Source organism: Condylostylus longicornis, unplaced genomic scaffold (genome assembly GCF_029603195.1).
Source record: "Condylostylus longicornis isolate FDR11 unplaced genomic scaffold, ASM2960319v2 ptg000030l, whole genome shotgun sequence".
NCBI lineage: Eukaryota > Metazoa > Arthropoda > Insecta > Diptera > Dolichopodidae > Condylostylus > Condylostylus longicornis.
In genome coordinates, this window is record NW_026577999.1 from 6,280,333 (window position 1) to 6,304,326 (window position 23,994).

General features: G+C 25.1%; 1 protein-coding gene across 1 annotated transcript in view; it reads left to right on the top strand.

The window, feature by feature from the left end:
• LOC129608163 (unconventional myosin-XVIIIa) overlaps positions 1-23,994 on the top strand; it is a 229,151-nt gene that overhangs the window by 14,138 nt on the left and 191,019 nt on the right. Inside the window, exons 2-4 of the mRNA XM_055519494.1 lie at positions 15,617-15,931; positions 19,696-20,442; positions 20,528-20,668. Of these exons, the coding sequence (XP_055375469.1) occupies positions 15,617-15,931; positions 19,696-20,442; positions 20,528-20,668 (1,203 nt within the window). The remainder of the gene's footprint in view (positions 1-15,616; positions 15,932-19,695; positions 20,443-20,527; positions 20,669-23,994) is intronic.

Here is a 23,994-nt window from a genome sequence, read left to right on the forward strand (position 1 = left end):
TAAAATCTTTCCTTAATGTTTTAACAAAAAAAAAAAAAAAGAGATGAGCTTGCAGCACGTCTTCATTTTTAGTACTTGAAACGGTACTTTTTAACGTCATCAATATAAAGTTACACCTTTTTAACTGTCTTTCATTCTTTGACGTGACGGGTAAACCTATCGTTCCCTAGTCTATACAGTTGTGTTTTTTTGTTTTCTTCTTATTTTATTTTATTTGTTGTTGTTGTTGTTGTGTTTCGTCTTCGACATAAGTATTGTTGTTTAATAGCACCTTTAAAAGCATTTTTTTTTTCTTTAATAAGTTGGTAATTTTTTTTTATTTTCATTTTGTTATTTGTATAATTTTTATACTTACTTAAGTATATTTTATTTTTTAAATATTCTTACCTGTAAAATTACCTAGTTACCTATATTGATAGCGCGAATTCATTGTTTTTATTTTTAATCTTCTTTTGTTGTTGTCGTTGTCTTATTTTAATTTTAATTCTCTCTTTTTTAATTCATTGAACTCTTGGTATTTTGTGTGAATTTCATATGTCAAATAATTGTGCATTGTTGGTGATTTTTTTTTTTGCAATTATTCGAATTATAGTTATGTTTTCCCTAAAAACAAAAAAGTTTTATGTAATTTTTATGAACACACAATAAACATATAAAATGAATTTTTTTGATAAGTATTCCTTTCTTAAGTATTTTACACAAATATGTGGGTAAAACAATTATGGAGTGAACAAATATACATTTTTATGAGGGACAATCTCTTATATGCATGTGTGTATGTAAAAAATTGTTATATGAATTGACTTGATTGAGCAAATTTTTTTTTCATGTTACTTGGGCGGCTATTTGAATAAGAATGTTGGACAACTATATCACATTTCTTTATACAGCTCGACCAATTTAACTTTTATGGTTTTTTATGTCCTGTTTAATACAAGGTTGCAATATGGTACGGCATGCTAAGAGGGGGGAGAAGGGGGGGTTTATTTTGATTAAACATCTTCTGCATATCTCCTAGTGCTTTAAAAATACACGGTGTTACATTAGTTTCCAAAAGGTACTTGCTCAAAGCCATCATTTGTTTGTCAGGTTGCAATCACCTCGTAATTGTTTCTCGTTTCAGAACTATGCATTTTTCTCATTCATATACAATTGTGGTACCTCATTTATTTAATCTTAACCTGATCAATGGTGCAGTGGTTATTGCACTGGTCCTTTAACAGAAGGTACTCGAGTTCAAAGCCCAGTCATGTCACTAGAAACTGATGATGTAAGAAACTGGTATTCATGATTATCTTCAATATCGTGCACCAGCCCTAGGCTCCTCCCAGGAGCGAAATAGGAATAATAAAAAAATTTAATAAACTGACAATATTGTTAAAAATGAGAGCATTACTGAAATTCTTAATTAAAATCAAAAATTTCTTTGTGAATTGGTGTCATCACTGTTAAAATTTAATATTTAATTTTGTATTTCTATAATAAATTGAAAAATAGTACAAAATTATAATAGTGTCAGAATTATTTTTAAAAATAATATATAACTGAACTACATATGTTTATTTTAATACCATAGGCCTGTCCTTCGAAAATTTTTTTTTGCAAAAATCTGGTCACCTTTTCAATTGAGAAAAAAATATTTTTATATACTTATGTTTTCTTTAAGAATGGGGAAGTTATTATCATAAAGATGTTATTGAGTGTATAGTGAGTTGATTTTTAACTTATTTTTATGTCGTCACTATTATAAGTATATTGTGGGTACATTATACATTCACTTAGTTGTTTTTGTAAGTGAACCTTATTGTTAACCAATAAATTAATTAGTCCAATCGTATATTGCTCGCATTGTTTATTCTTGCGTGAATTTTTATGGGAATTTTTTTAAAAGATAAAACATAAAAATAAATCGACTTTAACTAAATTATTTTGATTTTTTATTTATATAAGTATAATAAGTATAATTGTATGTTCGTGTACGTTTATGTAATGTATATAGTTAAGTACTTAAGTATGAAATATAATAAAAATTCTTGTATTTCTTCCATACTTTTAAGTAAGCAATAATATGATTTAAATTTTATAAAATAATTGGTTTTATATGAAATTTATTAATGAGTGCATATATGTACATTATTATGGGGTTTTGTTTTAATTCTAGAATTTCTATAATTTATAACACAATTTATATAAGTATAAAATCTTGATAATTTAAATAAGAAGCAAGATTCTTAGAGAATTGTACACTATCAATTGGAGACTGAAATTTATAAGTAAATTGTTTTAATATAAATTATAAACTATATTTGAGGATTTTAGTTACTTATTTATATAAAATTTCAATGAATTCTATAAGCAATAACTATAAGTATTTGTACTAAAAAGAATGACGTACCTAAACCTATTATAAATTACGAATGAAAAATAGAAAAATTTTTTGTGATTTTTTCCAATTTTTTAAATGTAATTTCTATAAATAGAATTAATTTTATTGTATATAGTTGTATTACTTAAACACTTGCTTATTTGTTGAAATACTTGTTGTATATTATAAGTAGTTACCTGCTTATTAACCTAATTAAATAACAATTCAAATCTTATAGGTTTATAACATGCGAAAATTTTTTCCAATAGTAGTACTAGTAAGTAAGCAAGTATATGAGATTTAATTTTTCTTATTCTTTTATGAAAGAAAACCATTGTTCTTAATATTGCTGTCCGACTAAATTTTTTAATTACTTACTCCGAAAATAAATTTCATTTTATTTGTTGTTATAAGGTATTAACAAATGGAAGCATCAAACCAAATTCGTTTTGAAATATTTGAGATCTTTTAAGGCGCGGGACTAAAATATTATACGCGTAACTAAAATATTAGCCGCGGGACTAAAATATTGTACGCGTAACTAAAATACTAGATACGCGACTAAAATTTTAGACGTGCGGTTAAAATATTACCCGTGCGGCAAAAATATGACACGCGCGACTAAAATAATAGACGCGCGACTAAAATATTAGACGCGCGATTAAAATATTAGACGCGCGATTTAAATATTAGACTCTTTTGTATTTTGAGTGCTCTTTCTCTCAAATCATATTGTAAACTGTAATATAGAAACTAACTAGTTATAAGTAATAACAATTTGCACAAAATATTTTTTTGACAAATTCGACTGCAGTTAGTAGTATTGCGACACATTTCGTCACTCACAATAATTATCGGCCATATTGTTACTATTTTGATCTATAAATATTAGTAATAACAATTTTTTTTTTTTGAGGAATAAGTAGAACATGAAAATTTCAATTTCACATAAAACCGAATTGAAAATATTTATTCTGTTTGTTTACACTTCCAGTTTAGTTAGCATTGCTCTGTCGATGTAAATTAAAATATTCAAATTTTGGAATGCATCTTAAAAATGAAATTACTGCTTAAGAAAATCACAAGAATTTAATTTTTCAAAATTAAGTAAAAAATAAAACATTTTATTTCAATGACTAACTAAAATAGTAATTTGTATTCGTAACGCGACGAATCGCTTAAAATTCATTAAAAGAGAAGACAACAGTAAAACGCATTGCATAAAAAGTAGTTCTTGTTTTTTTTGTGAAGAAAACACAAAAAAAAAATAAATTGCAAATTTTTTTTATACTTTTATTTTATAAAAGCTTAAAAACGGTAAATTTCAAATTCATTACAATAAGTTACACCTTTATGACTAAATTCCATTATTGTTGTCTTTTACTAAATTGATTATTGCGAATAAGAGTGCCACATTATTTTTACTCTTCTTATCTGTCAAACTCAGTTTCTCTATATTATTAAATTTTTTTTGTGTCTTAATAAGCTGGTGAATTTTTTTTTCAAATTATCTTAATGATTATTTCGAAATAGTTGAAAAGTAAGTATAATTAAATTTGATTTTTTTTCTTAATTTATTGGATTGTGTGCTAGTTTTTGTTTCTTATCACATAAGTAGGTAGTTAAAAATAGTTACGAATAAAAATAGATTATTTTGTTTTGGATTTTGAGGGTTTGAATCATGTTTCATAGTACTTTCATTGATAGTCTCATTTTTTAAAATAACGCAGAGAATGTCAAAATTCGCTGGTTTATAAGATTGTTTTGTTTAAAACAACAAAACTGATGCGGATCAGTGTTGTTGTTTTGACGTTATTGGAATAATTAAACACAATGAAATCAAAAAAAAATTTTCAAGAATGAGAAACTGAAAAACAAAGTCACTTAAGTGATACTAACAATATGATGCTTCTTACAGAATAAGGGTAATCATATTTCCATTGTCATTCTTCGATCTGTTAAGTTAGTATTAAATTACCAATTACATTTTAAACAATAAATTGCTCTCTTTTTCAAAAAACACTGAATAAAAAATTTACAATAATTGATTGTAATCCAAAACCAAATCATTTTTCTATATAGTTATTTTATAATTTTTATGGAAACAATATTTATTTTTAAGTCATTGACGTTATATTGAGATGAGGAGCACTGGTTTAAAGTTCCACCACTTCACTGTTAAGATTAAGTTTATTAGTAGTTTTCATGAGTAAAGTAAAAGTATTGACTTTGTTTTTTTTTTGTTCAAGAAAAAAAAAAGTATTTTCGTTTCGTATTATCGCTGTCAAATAAAATGATTTTATTGCTTAATAAATCTAAGAAAGAAATGTGAAATATTTTAAAGATTAAAAAATTTTTTTATTTTTTTGCTAATTGAAATGAGATTATATTTTAAGATTAGGTATTTGTTGACGGTTTAGTATAAAATGACGGGTGATTACCCCACATATTTAAGGGGGACAAATTAAATTCAATAATAATTTCAAATACTTAAAGATTTTCGGATTTAAACAGAAAAAATTTAATAAGTAATTAAAATAAGGGAAATATTTTACAGCAATCAAAAATAGTTCATTATCTCTTTAATGAGTGCTTGCAACTGTTTTATAATAAGCAATTATTTTTTTAAAGTTTCCTTTTTGTTCTCAACTCCGATTTTTCGAATATGATTGCTCTATTCTTTCGAATTCCTAAACCCTTGTCAAGGAGTCGGAGTTCGCTTCCTCCACTCCGACTCTTTGACTTCGACTCTTTGGCTATGACTCCTTGACTCCGAGTTCATGACTACGACTCCTTGATTCCGACTCCTTGACTCCGACTCCTTGACTCCGACTCCGACTGCTTCACTCCAACTACTTGACTCCGATTCTTCAAATCCAACTTCATAATTTCGTAATTTCAACTTCTCAAATGTGACTTCACAACTATGACTCAGTTTCATTATAACTTTTTGAATAGTTAAGTATACAAATAAGTACTTACTTAATGCTACAAAATTTTGGTGAATAATAATTCAATACCTAACTTATATGATTAAGAAAAATCTCCTTTTCTAATACAGACCCTTAATAATAATATTTTGATTAAGTATGTATTTGTATTATAGATTTTAATTTTAGATCATTTTTTCTGTGCTCTAAATATCATCAATATAATTTACAAATTTCTATTTTTTTTTAGTTCTATAGTCGATTATATCATGTTATGTAAGATATTATACTTATTATAATATTATATAAGTAGACTTCTTGTACTGATTTAAGTACTTTGACTTTTCTGTGTTTCTTATATAATTGTATACTTACTATTTTTATTATTAAAATAAATTGAGGACGTTATGTGCTTGAGAAATAGCACTATTGAATATATTTATAAGTATAAATTTTTAGTTTTTGCTTAACTTATTATAAAAATTATCATTCTTTTTGAATTTCATTTAAGAAAATGTATTGAATACTTTAACAGCATAGTTTCTTACCAATGTGTGTACATATTAAAAATATTTTATTAAAAAGAATGTACTTACTTAGTAATTGTTACATGGCAATTATTTTTATATATTTTTCAATGAATATTCTTTTGCCTATTCTGATGACAACATCCTAATAAATATTTGCATAAGTAAGTAATTACTACAAAGAAGTTTGATTTTGGAAACTGTAATTTTTTAAACTGTAAAAATTTTTAATTTGTTTTAGGGTTCCTTCGACTACAATTCTTGGCAAAATTAAAAAATGCTTCTGAGAATTTTGTGGATTATTATAATTTGCCGAATTTGTCTCTTGTCTCGAACTTGTACAATAATAGCATCGTAATTTTCTTAAATTATAATGGTTTGTATTTAGCATTTAAATTTAATATACCATGAAAATGAATTTTTTAGCTGTGTGCAAATGGTCATTTAAATATAAAAAATGCAAAATATATTGTATACTCGTTATGTACTTATGCATATGTATATCAGTATATGTATGAACAAGAACAATTTCATATCCTCAAATTTCTTTTTCTAAAATAACAACTCCCTGTTGTTAAATTGTCTACATAACTCATTATGGACATGCCTACGAATGGATTTAATCAGAATGTAGCCGTATACCTTTGTATACAAATATCTATACATACGTATAAATATCAGAATATGGCACTTATAGATGTAAATATGGCAAAAACAAAATATCCTGTTATATTTCCAAAAAAAGGAAATAATAAGAAATGGTACACTTGGGATTTTAGGCAAATATAAATTCGTATATGTGTACATTTATATTCAAGTGTGTGAGTAAATATTATAGTGAAAATTTGCAAAATTTCATACAAGTAGTCTAGTTATTGTATTTATAAATATTTTATTGTATTTGTTCATCTTTTATACATGTACATATATAGTTATCAGTATTTACTTGCACGAACATATCCAATCCCTTTAATAATCCTTGGTAAAACTATGGTCAAATAATTCTAATAAAGATCCCATTAAATATTTACCACATGTTTCACGTTTTTGACCATCAATTCACTAAAAATAGCGTGAAGAATATCAAAAAAAAAAAAACAGAAAAAACGAAAAAAAAATTTTAGCCACGATTTTATTTAAGTTAAACTTTTTACCCTTAAAACATTGAATTTGGCTAAAAATTCTCACCTTGAACAATTTAATTTATGTGCATATGTACACACATTCGTACATACTTATGTTATATTTCAATATATTTTATTGTGTGTGTACTTATTTAAAGGTTGTTAATCGTTTTGTTAAAAATTTACTCACATATAGAATTTCATATAGGGTGAATTTTTTTTTTCTTTCCCTTTATTATATAAAAAGTATAAATTGGATAGAAATTACTTTATTTATTTTTTTTTTTTGTTTTATTGTTAATACCAACCATATATGAATGAAAAGTAAAGTTTTAAGGTCATAGAACTCGAGGTTCATATTGTATATATGTACGTATATACATATATACATATATATATATATGTAATGAATATATGTACTATGTAGTTAGTTAAAATTTGTAGGGTAAATGATATACGACATGACAGCGATTTTTTAAATTTTTTTAATTTTTGATTATCAAATGATGACATTTGTTGTGATGATAATTCCTGCCATTTAGCCTTTTAACGCGGATGGACTAACACTCGAACAAGGCTTCCAAATAATTTTAATTTAAGAAAAAAATCAATTAATGACGCATTAAATGAGCAATTAATATCCGATATTGTGCACCTGACAGAAATTCGCCGAACTTGAAAATCGTGTTCTGAAAACCATCACGGAAATTATTCTCCACCGTTCAAAGTCGCCGACCATGTAAACCCGGTTTTAAATTTGATGTCTTTAGATTATTTTCATTTGGGAGAACGTGATATCCGTTATTTGAATCTATCCTTTTAATGGGGATCTATTTCTATTACCATTGTGTTTATTTGAATTTAAAAACGAAATACCTAAACAATCGGCCCATAATTAATTAATTATGTTCAGGCCACACAATAAGTTAAAATTTTCCAAATTATTGTTTTTAAACTAAGCACACTAGAAGAAGGTTTGAGTTTTGATACTCATTTTCAAAAATTTCTTGTAAGTAGTTCTTCTGAACTCAAATATTGTTGTGTTAGTGATGCTTCTTCTTGCCATTTCGTAATATCGTGTAAATTATAATGTAATTTCTATAAAAAATTGAGCATATAGATGAGTAAGAAAAATCCAATTTTTGTTGATGTTAGTTAGTGTACAATCCTTTACCTTATTCCATATAATCTATTTAAATTTGAGGTCCTTATATATAAATTTTGTATAAACTTATAAGCATGTACGTACGTATGCATAATAGTTGTACTTCTTATATTAAATGTAACAACACGAGTATAATACATTCCAAGTTGTCTGAAAAGAAAAAAAAAAACAAAAAAAAAAAAATTTGATGCAGAAAAAAAAAATGGAAAAGAAACAAAACGGAGACATCAATTAAGTCATGACATCAACATGATGGGAGATAGATAGTATATAAAATTGGATATAACAGTTAGTCTACCACACTTTACTAATAAAATGTATACATATATATATATATGAACCTGTAAATGCATCATATAGTTAACGCTTAATACAATGTTGCTACATAATCAAATGCATATCAGTAAGGTCAGGTCATATGAGAAAGACATTACATTTCTTAGAAATTTTTTTTATATCGTATAAGTACTCACTTATACTTATTATTGTATATTATTTAGCGAGTGAGTATAGTGATATAAAATAAAGTGAATTAATCATAAATGAATTTTATTATTGTACCTAAGTAAGTCGAGAGTTTTTATTTTTTTTTTAAATAATGGCATTTCTATTTCTTTTTATATAAATGTACTTAATGAATGATTGTATAACATGAACCATACATAATACTAGTGTTAATTATTTTACCATCTTAAGAATAACATTCATATGAATTATATTTATTATGTAAGTATGTAAGTAATTATAAGTACTTGAAATTTCTTAGAATTTTCTATTTACAAAATAGGTTCGCGAAAATCTTATTTGAAATCATTTTACACTTACACTTCCATTTACGATATCTTGATTAAATAACATGTTTTTATACAAACATACAATAAATAATATTAGAAGCACCATTTTTTCTCATTTCTATTCATAAATATATCACCATCATTTTGATTGAAGACACTTAGAAAATGTGGTAAGAGTTATGGTAATATGCAAAGATTATTTGCACTGCAAATAGTTGCTAAAAATTCGCATATACATACATAGTGTATATAATAGTTGCTATTGTTGCTATTGCCGAAACCAAGCTATTAATATTAAGCGAATTTAGTTAAGTGCAAGTGCAACCTTTGAAGTGCAAATTTAGGCAATTTCTAAAATTTTTTCGTGTTGAAATCTCACCGTTAAAGCTTCATTTTGTGTTGAATTTCACTGTTATATAAAAGCTATGTATGTATGTTATTTGCGTCAATTCGCCCAATTTATTAAGTAATATAATTATCGAATAAAGACTGAAATTGGGCCACATCTAATGTACATCTTACTCATTGCTTTATTTTCCTCAAATTTTATTTAATTTGCATTAAAATCTGTAAATTGGAGCGTACAATCTCTACTCTTAAATTCCTGAGAGTAGAGAACTTTTAATTTAAATTTTTTTAACCCTTTAACCCTGCAATTAAATTAATTTAACAAAATTTGTACTTGTTATACTTTTCAATAAAAATAATTAATAATCTAAAATCTCAAATTAAATTCATATAAAATTAATATTTTATGTATATTACTTTAAATATTTTGTTTTAATAAAATTTAATATTAAAAAATTAATGATTTTAAAATTAATCACCTTATTATGTGGGTGGATAAAATAATTACAAGATTTAAATTAATTTTTTAAATTATTATACGTATGAAGATTTTATTAAAATAAAAAATTTAAAAATTTTTAAACAACATGCTTGACATAATTATAATGTTGAAGTAGTGCACATGTACGTACACACATTTTAAGTAAAATCGGCATAAAATAAGTATAATTAAGTAAATGTTAAGAAATAAAACTTTGAATAACTTTAATTACTTAGCAAATGGTAACGAACAAGCAGATTTTCAGAAAAAAAAACATATTTTACATTAGAAAAATTCTTAAACATTATAATTATAATTCGCGTGTTATATTTAAGTATTTATTAAAAAATAAAAGTTTTAAAAATAATTATAACACTTGACAAAAGAATAAGATGGAAGTAAAAATATAGTTTTTAGTAAACTTTAAAAATTTTTATGGAAAATGCACTCATTAATTCCATCTTGTACATTAATTCGTTTGTACGTCCGTTTACAAAAGGTTCGAAAGCGAAAACTGCTGAAAGAAACAATTTGTAACATCTTCTCCATTTCTCCAAAATAAAATTTTGGAAATATCTCCACAATAAAAAGAACAAATTTGCCTACCTGCTTTACTGGCTGCGAAAGAGGTCCAATGTAGAACAATTTATTTTCTCACCAAACAAGACCTTCCCCTACTGTGGGGAAAAACTATACAGGCCATGCAAGTCCCAAATATGCCAGTTATTCTCATCTTACTATATTTATATTAAACCATGAAATTTGTAAATTCTGCAACCACAGAAAGTTGACGGCTCACCTCTCTATTTTTTTTAGGATATGTCAAAATTACCATATATTTTTTTATGTTATGTCAATTATAATTTTTTCGACAGGTTGTAATGATTTGTAATTATTTTGGGTTAGCTAGTAGTTTAGTTTGCGTAATTATCGTCCCTTAAATTTAGCAACAAGTCTTAATTTTTGGTTCAAATAATAATCAAAAGGAAATGTGCTTTTTTTCAAATCGAATTTATATATTCTACTATATGCATTTTTAATATTATACTAAGGTAGAAAAAATTAAGAAAATAAACAATGCAAATTGTAAATTAAACTTATAATAATGCACGCTATTATCAAACGAACCAATAGAGGAGAATAGAAAGTATGTTAAAGTTTATAATTATGTTAAAAACAAGAACAAAAAAACATTTGAAGCGAGAAAATAGAGCAAATATGTATAAAAGTAATGCTCTAAATGCATTCAAACATAAATAAAATTTTTAAATTTAATTTTATAAAATCTTTAATAGAAATTCTTACATTTTTAAATCAATATTATTCTATATTTTTACCGACCGCATTGCATATAATTAGGGAGGTTATTGGATGGCACGAAATTTCACATAATATAGAAAAACGAAAATAAACTAAGATGTCTGTCTGCATGTTCGCCTTTCTCTTTATCCACTCGTGTATCTGGGCTGAAAATTACCTACCTGTGTTCACATTTGCCATGATCAGCTTATGAAGTACTTGCTTTCAATAAAATAATTAACAGGTTTTTTTCAAACTTCATATGCAAGAGTCGCTTCGTAATATATGATGAGCAAGTGAGCTTTCAATGAATCCAGGTATATGCAATTAGTTCTCTAATATACGGGCCTAATTTATACTTTTGATAATATGAAAGAAAATGTTCAATGAATATTCTTGGAATTTTTTATTTCGCCGCTGATTTTTGATGATTTTCGCCGCAATGGATTAGCAAATTTTTTAGAAATACTTACTAGATCTCTTAAACCGAAACTTCACTAGAGTTTCAAGGTTTTTATACTTATTGCAATTTTTCGTTTTATATTTTCTTTTTAATTTTCATGAAAATTAAGTCAACATTAACCCAGAACTGAAATATGTCATCTAATCTAAATACAAATACTTATGTGCAAAAAATACGGACAAGAGCATGGTGTGAAATTTCAATGGCTGGCAAAAGATTTTGAAGCGAATATTTTTATAAGCTATAAAGCAATAACATTTTTTTACCAAAAAAATTTGATTTTCTAAAAATTTCCCTTGAATTCAAAATTAATTTTTGCATAAAAACATCCAAATGTCACTTTAATAAATTTCTTTTTTACTTCCTCCCGATTTTTTTTATTTGTTTCTTAATTATCGATAAGATACATAAATGTACATACATATATACATATATATACTACATATGTGTAGCTTTAACAAAATTTATTCGGTGGGAATTTATTAATTTCACTTAATCAATAACATTTACATAAATACAAACCCACATATTTGTAACGTATTTCTTTGTGTTTTCACCATACACACAAGCAAACAAAATTATAGGTGAATTTCACTTTTTCTTTTAATATTCTCTTTTTCCAATTCTTATAAAAGAATTTTCGATTTTTACTTTAAAACATAAAAATTGTTTGTTTTCGGGATTTTTGTTTTAGTTATTATAGGTCTGACCATAATTTTGTAAGTATACTTGTATACCTTAAGTTTAATGTTTGTACACAATATAAAAAGTATTCATTTACGTTATAAAATACAATATTATTCCCCAAGTATGGTGATGTTAAAATTTCTAATTAATTAATAATATTTGCCCCCACATGAAAATGAAACTTTATGTTTTTTTTTTCTGTTGTTATTTTTATTTTATTGTAATTCATACCTTTTCCTGTTACATATTAATTTTTCTTTTTCTATAGAAAAGATATGAGAAAAAGTATGTAAATATGTAAGTTATCTTATGTATTATATGTAAGTATGTATGTAGGTATACAAAAAAAAAATTTAATTTGTTTGATTTTTTAGGTTCTTAATAATATTACCAAAAAAAAAAAAAAAAAACAAACAAAATGTAAAATTTTAATAGAGGGCCGCTACCTACTTAACCAAATTTAAGTATAACAGTTTATAGTCGCTTTATAGGCAGGTATACAATATGTCAAAAAGCATTATGAATTGAAAAATTTTTTATGGATATGTGTGTATGTACTTAAACTCTGTATATGTTCGAATGTATTTTTATATTGAAAAAATATATTTTGTATTGAAAGAAAAAGCAGTCAAACTTGCAATGTTTAGGTGACCGATCTACATAATTAGCGACGTTACGGTCATTGACACAATAACTTTAAAAAAGTCTTTTTTTTTTTTATTGTTTTTGTTGCTTTTATCATTATTATATTTTCTTTCCCATTTATTAGGTTAACGTATTCAGAATCAGAAACTTAATACATAATATAAAATACATAATTACATACATAAGTATCTCTACATAAGGTATGTTTGTATGTAAATAATGTGCCTATTCGGATTCAACATAATAAAATGCTCCATTTTAGTTTGGTGTTGATTTTTGTTGTCGGTGTTTTCTTGTTTTTAACTTTCTGTTTAATATTGCTTTTACATTTAAATATTTTCTTATGGATATACAAACGCATTTACATCCATAAATATTATATTTACAGGTAAATATTGAATAAATATTTTTTTCTCTTTGAATTAAAAAAAAAACGAATATTTTATGTAAAATTTTGAACAGGGTGTTGTAGTCTGTTAAATGATTTGTGCGTAGTAAATTAAAAGAATTGTTTTATGAATGTATGAAGGGAGTAGTTACAGTTCTCCCCGGTTAATTGTACAAAGGGCAAAATATACAGTGACTCACAGTGAAAATGGTCCACTTTTGTCCAGCAATATTTTAAAAATGAGTTCGTTTTTAAATTATCGAATTAGTTTACTTTCAACTTTCAAGAGCCAATGCAAAAAATTTGAGAATTTAGACGGTTTGGAATGGATTCGACAAGGGTTTTTGTATATTCTGGAGAATTTTTTTTTTGATATAAGTAGGGTTCGTTTTTATCAGATGTCTGATGCTTCCGAATTTCCAGCTCTAATTTTTGCCACAAATTTTTAATTATATTGATATCTGGTGATTACGGTGGAGTTTTTATTTCTTTTGGGCAGTTTTACAAAATAGCCATTCCCTTATCATTGCAGCGGCATGTTTCGACTAACCTAAAATACTATCAAATAAATAAAAGGAAAAGATGTGATTGAAAAAAATTTCAGCCATCTAGTGTAATTTAGTCGTGGTTTTTCAATTGTAGTCGTGTAAATTTCATACCACCTGTTTAATAAAAGGTTTACATAATATACGCCATAAAACGAATGCGAACATGTTGAACAATCGCCGCATCGGTTGTTTAATTTTTTAATTATAAAAGTTTCTCTTAGTTTTTCGATCAAACGGCTTAACGTGGTGTAATTAACCGGAGGAACTGCACGTAAAAATTATAATTGTAAAAACTGCAACTTTTAATACTTAAGCAATAAGAATTTCAAATGATTTTCTTCTTTGGTATACTTATTTTTGATTAAGAACTGGTGAAACACGCTGTCCTTTTTATTAAGTATATCAACAAAAATAAAGATTATAAAAAAAAATTAATTCTGTTATTAAAAGGAAAATTGGAAATTGCAAAGCGTTTTAAATGATTTGTAAGTGTGTTAAATATTGTAAATTACACACATACATATATAAGTATAACATTGTTTTTCTGCTTTTTAAGTTTAGAAGAATTGAACTGGATACTTCCTTATTTGATATTTCTTTCCTGTACTTCTCACTCATATACAAACATACATACACATTCAATTATATGCAGATGAAATCTATTGATCAGACTTTATGATATCATTAAATAAGTTGTCGATCAAATTCTACACATACGTACACGTGAGCATACATATACATTTTACTACGATGAACTTTATTGCGTATTACGATGGTTTACTTATTACGCGTGATATTGTTCGGTTCAGTAAACCTGTTGAATAATTCTAGGTTAAAGCAGACATATGTATGTATGTATAAGTATATTTTGCATATATGTATGAAGCTATTCCTTTTTACGAGTTCTTATGATATTTAGTCTAATGTAGTTGAAGAAGTTACCTTTTTCTTATCAAGCGATGAAATGCAGGAAAATATAAGATGAAAAAATTTTTAATTTTTTTTTATAAAATATAAATTTGTAAATTTTCCAAATCCTACAAAAAAATAAGAGTTCACCATAGTGTTAAGAAGAGGTACTGTTGAATAATTGAATCTGTATAACTAGAGGTGAATTTCCATCTCCCCTTAGTTGGCCAATTAAATTTATTACTAAAAGTAGAAGAGATTAATTAAAATAACGCCATTTAATAGAATGCGGAGTCTTGGAGCATTTTTTGAAAAGTTCTTCTTTAATTAATTGCTAGCGATTTGTTTTGTATAAGATATTCGAATGTTTTTGGAGCATGCCTGTCGAAAGAATGTTTTATTCAGAATGACTGCACCTTTAGATGTGAAAATAGAAAAAATTTAGATACATATATATAAATATAACTATAATAACTAAGCTCAATACTCGGACTGAACAAGCAGTGATAAATTATTTTATGATAAAATGTAAATTTTATTTGTCTTTAATTTCTGGATTTCCGATCTCGCTAATTTCACTGTAAACGTGGAAATTACTTGAAGAAATCTCATTACTTCAACAATTTCTTTGATCCAACTTTTAAGATTAAAGTAAAAAACAAGCTTTAAAGGAAATTGATCGTAAAATTATTTTGGAATACTTTCAATCACACATTTTTTTTTTGACTTTACTTAGTGCCTCCGTATTTTCTATTCGTATATATTACATATTACTTTTTACTCATCTTCAATTAGTTGCTTAAGCCAAGTTTGATTACATCTTTAATAAGATTTTATTATTTAATTATTTTAAATAATTTATAAATATTTTATTCATGGGAATGACAAAAAAAAAAATTTAATTTCCTCATTTTTATTTCTTTTTTTTTTTTTTAAATTTCAGGTTCGACGATCACTTAAAATACGTGGTAGACGAAAAGAAAAAGAAAAATTACCAAGTGGTATTACAGCTGATTATAGTGAATTTTTTGCCCATTTGGATATCGATAGGCCAGAAAGTAATAATAGTGGTGGTGGTATTGAATTAGATCGTGGTAATGAAGAGATTACAGCATCAGCAATTATAATTGATCGTAATTTCGGTACACCAATATTACAACATCAATCACCATCAAATAATTATCATCATAGTAATATGCCTGGTATACCACAATCGGATAGTTCTGAAACTTCATTACATTCCGCAAATAATACTAAGGTAAATATTAAAGAAATGAGAAAAAAAAAATTAATAAATTCTTCTTTTTTATTTTTAGTTTTTTAATTTCAAAATAAATAAAAATTGTTGTTATCAAAAGGTACGCAAAACGGTTAAGCACTGATAAGAAAATTTCGTTCAATGTTATTCAATAACCCAATATTTTTACTTTAAAATTCTTAAGAGAAATAGCGCTTCGCTACAAATTTTGCAACACAAAAAAAAAAAGGGCATTTAACATAGTTCGCCAGTCAATATTATATTTTCATTTTATTCACTAACTATTAGATTGTAACTGAATGGAATTATTAATGAGCTTACATTTTTCTCCAAGTTTATGTACAATAAGTTTCATGTATTTATTTTTTAATTTAAAAAAAAAATTTATCGTTTAAGATTACAAAGCTTTTATTATGGCTCTTATCTCGGTGAAAAGGAAAATATTTGTTGTTAAAATTAATTATAATTTTGTTATCAGTTTGACGGTGATATCGTAAAACTTATTTACACTTTAAGTTTAGAAATTCTGTTCTCGTATTTGAAATAAAAACTAGAAATTATTTTGCAAAATTATTTTTTAAGAAAATTTATTTACTGTTTCGCATTGAGGAATGAGAATTGAGAATTATAGCAATGATTGTACATAATGGTTGGTTTCTTATACACAAAATTTAAAATAAATCAGCAAATCCCTCCTACTAAGTCTTTTTAACAGAATATTATCTATAATTTTCTTTGAATTTTAGTAAAACTCATTAAAAATGTGAAATCCTTCAAAAGTGGCTATGACCGGCATAAAACAGTGTAATCCTGTTCCTTTGGTAGTGAATAATCCTGGTCCTAAAATCCGGAATTGTTTTATAACTCTTTAAATTACAATTTTTAACATTTAACCTGAAAAATTTTATATTTGGTATAAAAACTAAATATTTATTTATTTGTAATCACTTTAATTATTTCTTATCCCTCTTTTATTATTATAATTAGCCACTTTTCTTAAAATTAAATTACATTTCCAAGACTGTTTAACTTGAAAATTCATTGGAAATTGCATTTTCTTTATAATTTACTTTGAAAACAAATACAATAAATATTTTTCTTCAACTTTGCCACTATACTTTTTTAGATCTAGTTTTTTAATTTTTAAATTTTCTTAAGTAATGTAAATATTATCAATTTTAATTACTTAGCTTTTTACTAATTAAATCAATTATTGATTTATAAATACCGGGAAAACAAAATACATTTTAAAGGAAATTCCGTTTTTATATAAGACTTATTTAAGACTTTTATAATTAATCATTATAATTATATTAAAGGAGATAGATTACTGACTGGAACTTATATATTGCAGCTTTTTATAACAATTTCAGAAGTATGAAAATAAAAAATTATTAAGAAATACATTTTAGAGATTGAATTGTCAAAGTAATTTCAAGAAAATAGCTAGAGCTACCCTTAAATATTTTTTTAAATTTTTATGATTGTTTTATGAATTTAATTAAGTAGAATAAAAATAAAAATTCTGATTGCGAATTATTTTTGAATTTAAATTGAATAATTTGAAAAGTAAAAGTAAAAAAACTAAAATATCTTAAAGTAATGAAACTTGTTATGGAATTATTTTCCATTTAATTATCAAGTTAATAAACTAATTAATAAGAAATACTTCAAATCGAAATTCAGGTTAATTAAACTTTTTAGAATAATTTAAAATTGAAGAATGAGAAAATCGTATTTAAAATAAATTTTCAACTATATTCTATAATTGAGGGGAATTTGTGGAGACAATTAAATTTTTAAGGTTTATTTGTCAATTTCACTTTAATCTTAACAATTTACTTTTAGAATAATGATTTCAAAATACCGGCCAGAATTTCTAATACTGCGGGCTTAATATACAAGATTCATCTTATGAATGATATAAGTATCTACCTACATCCACATCTGGTGAATTTTATATGTATATATAAATTATTCTCAGAATTTAAAGTCCGAGAGTTCATTAATTTTTGAAAATTGTAAAAGTTTTATAATCCCTCGGAGCGAATCTAGAGCAGTTTTCTTGCTAAAAAAAATTAAATTTAATTAATTGAATTTTAATGAACAAAAAAGTTACCAATTTGATTTCAACTTCAATTCTCTTTCAAATTTAATCTCATTCTTAATTCAACAAACAAAAATTCTGAAATTTCGAAGTTTTACGTCTATTTTTAAGCTACAATACATAACAATTTATTTTGGAATTTTTAACTACCTCACTGAAAAAAAATTATAATTAATTATATACTTAGACTAGCTCAAAATTACTCAACTACTTACTTAGTTTTTATATTGATAGACGGAATAAATTCATCTTGAAACTTACCATTATAACATAAGTTTTCTTCTTGTGTCACAAATTTAATTATTGCGAACGTGATTTTTACTTTTGCTGCTACTTATTGATGGTACGCTCAATATTCACCTTCAACTTTTATTATTACAATCTAACTTGTGTTTGTTTTTTCTTCTTCTTCTAATTTTTCTACATTTGCTTTGAAAATTAATCAGCGCATTTTCTATTTTGTTTTGTTTTTATCTATATACTTTAGTTGGAATAATTAAAAGAAATTTCTATTGTGAACTTGTTGTTTATTAGCAGTGCATAACTTGTAACGCAGCTAATATTCATGTATGTAAGGAATACATGTGCTATAATGGCTATGCTATTGCATAAATAAAACAGAGAAAGTTTCAGAACAAAACAAAAAAAATTATTTAAAAATACTGGAAAAATTAAGAAATTGATCAGCAACATTAGAAATTAAAAAAAGAAAAATAATAACAAGAAATTAACATTTCAACATATGCTTGAAATTTAAACAAATTATGTCCATCTGGAATTCAGAACTCACATAGAATTGAGCAATATTTATACACACTGGCACACATGCAAATGGTTTGGTGCAAGATATTTCACTCGCCCATATAAAAATGCTAAATTATTCACCCTTTTTGTCTTTGTTTTGTTTTTCTTTTTGTTATTTTAGAATGTGTAATGTTGTGTAATGAAATACATTGGCATCTAGCTTGTTTAATAAACTTTTGTTTGTGTATACAAGTATTTTTACATACTTATTTACAAACATACTTGCACAAATAGTTATCAATATTATTGTGGAGTTGATTGTACACTATGCGATCATTATTATTTTGAAGATTAAAAAGCAAAGATAAAAAGAGTTTCCGGCATCTTTTTTTTGTTTCGCCTTTAAAGATCGGATCTTTGTGGGTGATTACTGAAAAAAAATTTAATAAATTTTCTATAATAACATTTGAAAATTTTTCGGAGTTTAAATGAATTGATAAATGGGTTTAAACGTAAAAATTCCTATCTATTAATCTTTGTTAATTTGTAAAAGTGTTAGAATTGAATTATTTGATTCCTGCCAAATACTCAGTTCAATACCGAATCTAGTTTTCGCTACTATACCAAATGTAAAATTTGTTCACAAATCAAATTATTTAAATTTGACTAAAATTTTTATGTTTTCCAACACAGTGGTCAATCATGTTCTATGTAATAAAATTCCATTGTTCATACAAAATTTACAATAATTTTATTGATTTTAATTATTTTAAACCGCAATGTCATACAAACATAAAAATAAATATTTTACTACTGGAATTTTTATTATAATTATATTTTTCCTATTGTATAACAATTTATAAAGAAAAAACTTATATACAATTGTATTTTTTTTTTGTTTTTTTATTTTTAGTCAAACTATGTACCTCCAATACCACCAAAACCACCAAAACGTGGTATTTTGAAGGGATCAAGGTCAAGTATTTCAAATATTCATGAAGAAATTGTTACTGCAACATCACCTGATTCAAGGGTTGTTCTTATGAGAAATACATTACAAAATGAAATGCTATTCGAACAAGGTAATAATCCATCATTTACATCAGCTGAAAGTTTACGTAGTGAAGGTGGTATTGATGGTTTAATGATACAAACTAGTAGTATTCATCATCAAACAAATCGTGGTCATTCATCATATAATAATTTACATGTTATGACATCACCATCACCAAGTGCAGAAAGTTTAACAGATACAACGAATTCATCATTTGCAACACCACCATTTTCATTAAGTCCAATTGGTGAATCACAAGGTATTTATAGATGGTCTAGAGTTCATGCATTTGAAGAAATGATATTACCATTACCACCAATAAGATTAGTTAAATTACCACAACCACGTGAATTGACAATTAAGAGACAAAAACCGCCAAGAACTGATTTTGGTTTTAGTTTAAGAAAAGCAATGTGCTTAGATAGAACTGAATCATTAATGACACCAATATGTAAACCAGTAATATTTGCTGAGCCTGGTGCTGGTATTACTGGTTTATTACCAGGTGATAGATTATTAAAAGTTAATGGAAAACCTGTTGGTGATTTAACAAGAGAAACAGTAATTGAATTAATAAAAAGTAGTGGAGATACAGTTAGAGTTGAGGTGAATTCAAAATAAAATTATTATTAAAATTTTAATTTTTGAATTCCTAATACAATATTAAATGTTGTTTTTTTTTTTGTTTTAGGTTCAACCAATACCAGAACTTGTTGAACTAAGTCGTAGATGTTTACCTCATAATGTAGAATCTGTTGAAGATGTTGATAAACAAACAGCTTTTAATTGTAATACATTGAAGAGAAGTGCTAGTAAACGTTTTAAACATGATGTGAGTACAAAATTTTTATTAAACGTTAAATAAAAATTATTAAGGAGTATTTAGCTTCTGCGAGAGGCGATTAAAATGGTACATATTTTGTAGTAGAGGAACGATTCAACGATGTAGTAAATGTGTACGATTACATTCATTTACTGCAAATTTAAATTACAGACGTCTTTGTTATTTTATACACTAAACTACGAAATAAATAATTTTTAATTATATTTTAGGTCTGCAAAACTTAAAAAATATTCAAAAACAATACCACTGCAATAATATTGTTGAAAACTAAATCATAATTCTACAGAAAATGGAATTTGTATGGATTTTTAGTATACTAAAAAATACTTTTGAAATATGGTTGTTGGCTATGATAAAAAATTTTTTAGCTATTTATAACGAAATTGTAAATTTTTATTTAGTACAATTTTAGATGTGTTTCATATAACATTTTCTTAGAAAAAAAAAAAACGAAAGGTTTTTGACTTAGATAAAAGTTTTGTTTATTAGAACAGTATAACAGACAACCTAATAATACATAAATATTATAATTGAAACTTTTATACAAGTTTGAAAAAGAAATTTGTATGAAGAATGAAGATGAATATTTCATCGGATATGCCTGCAGGATGTAGGTGTGTATATTGAGTAAAAATTTTTATAAGAATTAAGAGAAGAAAAAGGAAGAAAAAATGAACTTATCAGTTCAAAAATGATTTAAATAAAATTCTAATTACGAAAACCGTTAACTAATTAAATAGCTAGTAAGAATTTATATAACGTTAGTGTTTCTAATAGTCAAACATTTCCTTTAAGTTTTTTCAGTATAAGCACCTTAATAATATTTGTTAAGTAGAATTCTGGATTGTGCATTTATTTTGTATTTATTACTTATTGATCTTATGTAGAAGAGTTTTTTTTTTTATAGAGTTTCAATAAAAATTTCTACATTTATAGCTGAATTAGTGAACCTTAAACTACATACATATGTAGAAGGAAGTTTGAATATTTAAAAGATTTATCACTGAACTATTGGGAAAGCACCCGAAGTGTTATTTAGAATTTAATCTTTATATTGGATTTCCATAAAGTATTCTATTTTTAAATAGAATTATTCATTTTATTTCAAAATCTTTCGATCTATTTAATATTTTCTGACTCATAATTTATAATTCCATTGTTTAATTTCAATGGTTTTAGTTAAATTTAATTTAATTTAACTAAATTAACTGAGGATTAAGTTTGTTGCCCTAACTAGAGCCTTAATTTTTATCTTGAAATTGAATTTACCTTCTAAGTATAAAAGTTTCTCCCTTTTTAATCTTTACAACTTAATTTAATATTGTTCCAAAGTTTAAAATAAGAAATTAGTTACCGTCTATCATTTTCTAAAATAAATTTTGATTAAAATTTACAATCCTAATAAAAATTTTATATTATATTTTTAAATTTTATTCAATTTTAATGAAATATAATTTCATTTTAGCAATAATTGTGTTGCATATAAAATTTTAATAGGCATAATATATTATGGAAACCCTATTCTCAAATAATTTTCACTTTCAAATTAAATATAAGTTTCTATTTTTGTGATTTTTACCTTTTTATATTTTGATATTTCTCGAAAAATCTGTGTAAAATTTAAATAAAATAGAAAATAGGTTTAAAATTTTTAATTGTTGTCTTAGAAATCTTTAGTTTTTATTGATAAATAATTACTTTTTTTTAGTGGTAATTTACAAGCTATGGCCCTTAATGATAATGATGAATGAAATTTTATATTATTGTGTTAATAATGCAGCATAACAACCTTTCTATAAGAAATTTTAATGTTTGACCCTAATAAATCTAAACAAAATTTTAAATTTATCAATTTTAGATCAAATTGTGTATGTAGAAGAGCTCCAAAATTTATTTTGAATAATTATTAACAGTTAATAAAGAATTGTTAATTTGGTGCTATTTATTTAAACTGGTACAAAAGAATTACTATTTCAAAATTTGTGTTCAATTTAAAGTATTAAAGCAGTCTTAGTCTATGTCGAATTTCAAATTACACTCAATTTGTATAATTTAATAAGATGTCGAAGAATTTAACGATAAGCAAATTTGTTTTAATGCATTCAATATGAATTTATAAAAATTTAAATAAGTCACAATATTATTGCTATAGACAAACTAAAATTTTAATTTACTTTAAAATTTTTTACTCCTTTAGGAAATACCAATTTATTATCTTTTTTTTTTTTGCTCTCCCATTGAAGATTAATTAACTTCATTTAGAATTATTAAAGAATTAGAAATATTAGCATAATTGAATGTATGTGCCATGTACACATAGAAATAAGATAATTTCGTTGTTCCATAAAAAGTTAAAAATCATGTACTTAAAACTATATTAAAAAAATTCATCTATTCTTGAATTCACGTTTGACATAATTTCCAATTGAATGTTTTGCTTGTGCTTATACGCTTATTTGCTTGTTTAATTTTAATAAACAAATTTTACATACATGGTGTTCATTGTATTCATATGGTTGTTTTTTTTTGAAAATTTTAATTTGAATACGAAAAAAAAAAAGAAAGAATTGAAATTTTGAGAAATAAAGTGACTCCACGATTTATTTATTTTATTTTTTGCTTTTTAGCAAAATATCTTGGAATCTACTATAGATAGGCCGACATTGTAGTTATTAATGCTTGTTCGAAATTGAAAGGGAACAAAAATTCTCATGAACTTTTATTAGAAATTTCTTATTTTATTTGTTTTAGTTGGTATTTATTTACGTATATATGTGTGTGTATTACGTACGCGTAATGCAACAAAAAGAAATTAGAAAATAAAAGCATATGAATTTTTTTTTTGTCATCATTCGTGGATTACAAACGTTTACAAAAACTTCGGAGTAAAAAAAAAATGTAATTCAAAAACGGAGGTGCCCAACTTAAAATAATATTAGAATTGAAGTTATAATTTGGATGATCCATTGTATATAAAAATACCGGCAAGCTGGTAACCACCTTGTTAACTCAATTTTTTGTGAAACTGAAGCTTCACTCTTAAAAGACAAATGAAAGATCCTAAGAATTTGAAGCATGCGATTTGTGCTATATTGAGCTGTCTGAGATTTAGTAGGTTAATTGTTTAAAGATGCAAATCAGGATTTAAGAGTATTAGTATAATATGGATCCCAATCTTTAGTTTCTGTCTTTGTGTATTAATTTCAAAAAGGTAGTAACACATGCAAGCTGAGTTTTGTTCTAACGTAGTTTTACTGCGTATTCCGAGTTTCATGATATTTAATGGATGTAAAGTATGTAAAAAATTCTTTGAT